The 7398-nt window shown below is 48.0% G+C and overlaps 1 protein-coding gene across 1 annotated transcript; it reads left to right on the forward strand.

Annotated features, from left to right (window-relative positions):
• Positions 1–826: 826 nt before the first annotated feature.
• On the forward strand, positions 827–5354 carry POLR1H (RNA polymerase I subunit H). Its single transcript, XM_069765432.1, has 5 exons — positions 827–902; positions 1034–1164; positions 1485–1588; positions 4576–4685; positions 5257–5354. Exons 2-5 carry the CDS (start codon positions 1035–1037, stop codon positions 5279–5281), a joined length of 369 nt encoding a protein of 122 aa, XP_069621533.1. The 5' UTR covers positions 827–902; position 1034; the 3' UTR covers positions 5282–5354.
• The last annotated feature ends 2044 nt before the right edge of the window (positions 5355–7398 follow it).

Below are 7398 nucleotides of genomic sequence, written 5' to 3' on the forward strand. Positions count from 1 at the left end.
GCTATATACTACATGGCTATGCAATATACTACATGGCTGTCTGTGTTATATACTACATGGCTGCTATATATTACGTTGCTGTGTTATATACTATGTGACTGCTATATACTACATTGCTGTTATATACCACGTGCCTGTGATAAACTACGTGGCTGTGCCATCTACTGCGTGGGCTATGTTATATACTACATCGCTGTGCTATATACTATGTGGCTGCTTTATACTACATGGCTGTGCTATATACTACGCGGCCGGCCGCGACCAATCAGAGATATTGCCGCGGGATTTAAACACCGCTTCGGTGATTAGTCGTGCCCGGCCAACCGCGACCAATCAGCGAAACGCATTCCGGCCACGAATTGGTGCGGGATTTGAACCACGCGACCAGTCAGCGATATTGGCACGGAATTTAACCCCCACTCACAGCGCGACATACATACATAGTCTAGAATACCCGATGCTTTAGAATCGGGCCACCATCTAGTATAACATAACAAGAATGGATCCGTAAAATCCTCTGCTACTCAGATGGTCCGTGTGGGAGACGTTTTATTGACGCACCCATAGACTTGAATGTGTGCTTCTCATCCAAGAAGAGGTAAGTAGAGCATGCTGACATATTTGTTCTCAGTCGGCCAGAGAGAAATATCGTTCATCTAAGCACAGATGGGTTGGTGCGATGTCTGATTTCTAGCTGCACAAGCGCAGAGGTGAGCCATGTCTAGAAGGCAAACCCCAGCCACGAGCCCTCCTGCAAAGCGGCACTAGCGGCCTGTGCGTCACATCACGGCCGGCAGGGGGCGCTAGTGCTGTGCGGTTCATACAACTCTATGATCAGCGGCAGGAACACGTGACTGATAGTACAGGACGGAGTGTCAGGCGCTTGACTGCACGCTCAGCGGGTGAGTACGGGAGCGGTGATCGTACATGTAGGGTTCAGCCTGGCGTTACCGGGCACTGCTGGGTGTGAGGAGTGCGCGATACTGTGTCTCTATGTAATGGAGCCTGTATGTGTGTAATGTCTCCATGACAGGATGGACGCTGCGCCCACGTGTTTCTGTTCGGAGTCTGACTACTGCTCAGACTGTGGCTCGGTGCTGCCCCCTCCTGGTACGCAGGATACGGTCACCTGCCGGTCCTGCGGCCATAGCACACTGGTGACAGGTAGGTCCCCGGCCTCCCCCGCAGAGGTCCCCGGCCTCCCCCGCAGAGGTCCCCGGCCTCCCCCGCAGAGGTCCCCGGCCTCCCCCGCAGAGGTCCCCGGCCTCCCCCGCAGAGGTCCCCGGCCTCCCCCGCGGTCCTCTGCTTCCCCCTCGGTCCCCGGCCTCCCCCGCGGTCCTCTGCCTCCCCCGCAGAGGTCCCCGGCCTCCCCCGCGGTCCTCTGCTTCCCCCTCGGTCCCCGGCCTCCCCCGCGGTCCTCTGCCTCCCCCGCAGAGGTCCCCGGCTTCCCCCGCAGTCCACGTCACCTCTCTCCTCTCTTCCAGAGTTCCTGGGGAAGTACGTGCACAGATCGGTCATATTTAATCACCTGGACGCCATATCGCTGACCAATGAGGCAGAGGAAGATGGAGCTTTGAAAGGGCCCCTGGTAATGTATATATGGGAAGTGCCGATATCTGCCTGATCCTCCAGCGCCTGTATGAGCAGAGCATGGGTGCCATAATCACCCTATTGTTCTGCACAGGTTGTGTATGCGAGCCCATGCCCTTAGGCCGGTTTCACACGTCAGTGGCTCCGGTACGTGAGGTGCCCGTTTCCTCACGTACCGGAGCCACTGACACACGTACACACATTAAAATCAATGCATCTGTTCAGATGTCACTGATTTTTTTGCGGACCGTGTCTCCGTGTGCCAAACATGGAGACATGTCAGTGTTCGTGGGAGCGCACGGATTACACGGACCCATTAAAGTCAATGGGTCCGTGTAAAACACGTACCGCACACAGACGTGGTCCATGTGCCGTGCAGGAGACAGCGCTACATTAAGCGCTGTCCCCCCCCACTGGTGCTGAAGCCGCGATTCATATCTTCCCTGCAGCAGCGTTTGCTGTAGAGAAGATATGAATAATAGTGTGTAAAATCCAGATCCAGGTCCCCACGCCCTGTGCGCCCCTCCCCCCCCATAGGGGTGGGGCCGCATATTCATTACTGTAAATGAGCGGCCCCACGTGAACGCTCATACAGTACAAGGTGCAGCCAGGACAGGACGCTGCGAGGGAGCTGAGTGAGTATTTTAACCACAGCGGCGGCGGGGGGGAGTTTGGGCGCACAGGAGGTGGGAGAGGGTGGGGACCTGGATCTGGATTTTACACACTGTTATTCATATCTTCTCTACAGCAAACGCTGCTGCAGGGAAGATATGAATGGGGCTTCAGCACGATGCAGGGGACAGCGCTAAACTTTAGCGCTGTCTCTGGCACGGTGCGTGTGGTACTCAGTGGGCACACGGGCGGCGCACGTGTGCCACACTGATGTGCCACAGAAACGCACCGGGACACGGATAATTCCGGTACCGATTTTTCCGGTACCGGAATTATCTGGACGTGTGAGACTGCCCTTAGACTGGTGACGGCAGAACCCCCTAATAGCAACGGGTTTGACTTGTGTGGGGAGCCGGGCGGCCGATGAGATGTCAGTCGCACATGTCCGCTCTCACACTGCCAATTGTGCTCCCGGATATTCGCCAGCTGATGTGTGATCCGTCGCCTGTCTCATAGATCACCCAGGGGAGCTCGGCAGAGTGACCCGTCAGCCAAGTGATTGGCCTATCATTCGTCTGACAGCCATCTAATGAGTGTGGCCAGCCTCAGCATTGAGCCCGTACACCACACTGTGTGCACATGGTGTATTGTGGGTCCAGTACGTGTACCAGGACTCTGACACCCCCCAACTATTGTCAGTGTTAGAACAGGCACACTCAAATCTGCTTTAACTCCTTCATAACCTTTGAAATACTGATACGTCAAAAGTCGTGTCCCTGCTCACTCGCATCTTCCACAGCACATGATGGCTGATGTAATAGAAAGTTGCGTTAAATTCTACCTTTATCTGTGATCTGATATTTTGTTCCAGAGAAATTCGGGTATTTCTATGGGTCGGACACTGATTTCACTGAGAATCTGCCTCCAGAGATTATTTTAAATGAAGGGGACGTTACCGATGTGAGACATGTAGTGACTGACAGTCTGCTCACATAATCACATACCACTCTGTGCAGAGATCAGAACTAACAGCATACAGCAGACCTACCACATGTAAGGCCATGTGCGCACGTCGAGTATCTGAGTATTTCACCTCAGTATTTGTTCCTCTCCTGTTTTGGGCTTACAATCAGAGGAAAAGAATAGAAACACGTCACCACTTCTGTATTTTTCACCCACTCCTGGTTATGGCTTACAAACCAAACACTTCGGTAAAAAAAATCTCACAAGTGCCCAACATGTGGACGTGGCCTTATGAGACAGAGTTTACTTCTGTTGTGCTTTGTTAGTTCTGAGTACAGAGCTGTGCGAGATTATGAGAACAATGTGTCGGTCATTACATGCCTCACACTGGTAACACCTCCTTTCATTTAAAATAAGCTATGGAGGCAGATTCTCGTGCAGATCAGTGACCGGCCCATAAATCTTAAATGGAATCTGTCATCAGGTTTTTTCTACATAATCTGAGAGCACCATGATGTAGAAACAGAGACCCTTGTTCCAGTGATATGTTACTTTCTGGGCTGTATTTTGCTGTTACAATACAAACAGTGCTTTATCAGCAGGAGATGATCACTATAGGACAACTGGCCTCTCGCCTGGTAGTCCAACCAGGCCCACAGCACTGATTAGCAGCTCTGTCCCTATACAATATACACAGAAAGCTGGGGTGTTGCACACGGCTCAACAATTGAGGTCTGCTATCAAAACTGCTGTACCCAGTAAACTAAGTGATACATTGCTGGAATCAGGGTCTCTGTCAGATTACAGAACTAAACTGCTGACAGATTCCCTTTAACCCCTCATTTATGTTTAAGAAAAGCATGGATTTCTCTGGAATAAGACATCACATTGCAGATATCAAGGTATGATTTTATGCCGATTTCTATGACTTGTGATTTTCATCATGCGTAAAAACCTGGACCATTGTTCATCAGTGTTTTGGGTCCGATTGTCATCCGTGTTGGTCAGCGAGTCCGTTTTTATAATCCGTGATTATTCATGGATGGAGAATGAAAAAAACACTGCGAAGCTTCTCCTATTCATTAGAATGTTATTCACAAACCGCAGACAGATTGTACAATCCCGACCGCGTGCCGTCAGTGACCCAAAGACTTGATCAAAAGCCGACTTGTGTCTGTGGTTGGGAGGAAAAAAGAAAAAACCTGGTCATGTGAACAGTCCCTTAGACTATGATGAGTACGTGTTGTATCCATGAAGAACCTGAGACCTTGCACGTGACCCATGGACCTCCTAATGGTAGTGTGGCCATTAGGACGGGTGCTGTTGTTTTTTCCCCAATTTCCTTTACATACGGCTATTTGCTATGCCATTGAAATCAGTTGGCCATCATGTGAGTCTTCTTTCTTTCAGATCGATCGGCGCTGCAGCCGCTGCGGGTGCGAGAAGATGGTCTATCACACCAGGCAGATGCGCTCTGCAGATGAGGGGCAGACAGTGTTTTACACATGTGTGCAGTGTCGGTGCGTACCTGTTTGTACTTTGTTAGTTGTATGTTATTTCTTAGTCTGTTATATGTGACCGTGAAATGGGCAGTTTTATTAAAACCACCCAAAAGGAAAACTTTGTTCCCCCAACAACCAATCACAGCGCAGGTTTTTATTTTACCAAAGCAACTTCGGAAATGAAAGCCCCTTTTATATATATTTGGCGCTTTAGATGCCTTATTGCCACACAGTATGGAAACCCCAAGACACCTTTCAATAAGTATCCAAGGGAGATAAAGAAACCAGAAATGTGTATATGTGTGCATCATAAGTGTGCAAGGAAATATCCTTAGATTTGTTAGTAATTGTGACCACAGAGGCCGTAATTGGGACAGCTAGAAATTTCTAATTTGCACGTCCTCCCAATTCTACCTAATGGCAGAGATGATCGGGAGACCTGTAAGAAGTGCGGGTATATGGGCACGTACATGGCACAGGTTCCTTAGCCACCCGTGGTCACTAGTCCCATTTGTTATTCACACGTGCAAACAATGAAGGGTCCTGCAAAAGCCCCATGTAACGTCTTTTTTGTCTTTTCTCTTTACAGCTTACAGGAGAAAGAAGATTCTTGATCCAGAGATTTCTGTATTTAAAAAAAATTTGCATACAGAATTTTTTTTTAATTAAACTATTTTTTTCTTGTTTTGCACGCTTTCTTCTTGGTAACTGTTCTCCTATTTTCCTTTTGGATATAAACGGTTTGGTATCCTTACATGCGGCTTTAGGAAGCTGTAGACACCTTTTCTAGGCCAAGTTCACAACTGATTTGTGGAGCGACTTTTGCTCTGAAAATCCCCAGGAATTTGCAGTACAATAGAAGTGAACGGGATTTTCAAAATCCTTGTCTCCCATTGCGGGGACAAAGTAGCAAACAAAAGCGTGGTGTGGATTTTGCACTTATATCAGGCTCAGTAATATACGGATGTCATTACGGTATTTAACCTGTTCAGCGTTTACTAAATAGAGTACCGTGAAATCCGCAAGTATCACATGCAGAATTGTAACCAAATCCGCAGCGAATATTTTCTGCAATGTGTGAGCATAAAAAAATGCAAACGCCATCCCGCCTCGTCATGGCGACTGTAATTGGGACAATCCTAACTCTGACAAGCATGTAGAGAAGGACTGCGACGGACCGGGCCCAACTAGTGGACACACAGCCAAGGGAAACCACATCAATTATGCCCAGCTCAGAAGAAAGGCAGGCCTTTATATGCACATGATACGGACAGACGAAAAACCCCAAAGGTATGAACTGGGGTATAAACTGGTGTGCATGCAGCATTTAAGCGCACATTCACACTAGGTCCCCACTTGGCATTTTCTGTGCTTTGCTACCTCACAACCTGGAATTTGATGGTGTTTCCGTTTTTTTTTTTTTTGTGAGGGTTTGTATCAGTTCATGTAAAGAACATTGCAAAGACAAAAAACGCTCAAATATCCTGAGTAGAGAATATAGTACACCGCACACTCTATGTATATTGCAAATGGTGAAAATTTATTAGCAAAACAACTATGCGATATGAAAGCGACCAGAGGTAATTGACGTTTCGGCCCTACCAGAGCCTTAATCATACAATCGCTAGGGAAAAATAGAAATAAAATATATAAGTATACAGTATGTACAATAAACAATATTCAGAATCGGTGAATAGAACAAAAATTTCAAATAATAAAGTTCCCAACCTGGATGAAGAAAACAAAGGAAAGGGTAAAAATAAAGGGAGTAAAACATAGTGACTGTGAAACATCATGATATGCATTATACAAGAAACACCACGTATATCCGCAAATAAAGGGGTGGGGGCGTAGGTATTAACACAATCACAGGGGTAAAAAGGCTAAGGAAGCCAGATCATATGACTGAATACATAAATAGAACAGTGGCCACATTACAGACTTCACTACCTTTTACTTCCAGATTAATATGGACATGATTACCCCATTTCATTACGCACTTTACAACATGTTGTCCCATTCATTATTACACTATGACCCTTACGGCGCAACCAAGTCACATCCACGGCTTCATCTCAGATAGGCACATTGGCCAGGCACATTTCCTAACATGTATGGGCCATTAGGCCACACATTGCAGCTCCAGCGTTACTTAGTTTCCAGGCACACACAGTATCGCTGTCCGCGCAGGCGCAGTAGCATCCCCCACGCCGCTGACATCACTGCAGCGCCTGCGTTCCCTAGCAACCAGACACAGAATTGCTGGCCGCGCATGCGCAGTAACATCTCCACGTCATTTACATCACTTCCGGTATTGCAGGTCCTACTTCCGGTGCGCGCATTTAAACCACAGCAGCGCAGGTCACGCTACACTCTGGCATCAGGGCGCGGGAGCGCCGCTCATTAGCCTGACTTCTAAGGTAAACCTCCCCTACTCTCTACAGGCCGGGCCGCCGCCACTTGGACACATAGATGCCATTATAACTTACATGTCCCTTACCTCCCCATACTTTTACTTATCCACAGACCCCACAGCAGGGCAGTCTTTGCGACTTGGCACCTAAGGTACATCACATACCATTCTATCATGATCACCATATCCTCTCTGAACCTTCTGCTTACATACGTTTACCATCTTTTCTACAGTGTATACCTTTACCTCCAAGGATCTCTATCCTCTCCTCTTTGCACAACAAAGGTAAAAAATACTTCTACTGTTCTATTTATGTAT

This window comes from Ranitomeya imitator, chromosome 4 (assembly GCF_032444005.1).
Source record: "Ranitomeya imitator isolate aRanImi1 chromosome 4, aRanImi1.pri, whole genome shotgun sequence".
Classification (NCBI taxonomy): Eukaryota; Metazoa; Chordata; class Amphibia; order Anura; family Dendrobatidae; genus Ranitomeya; species Ranitomeya imitator.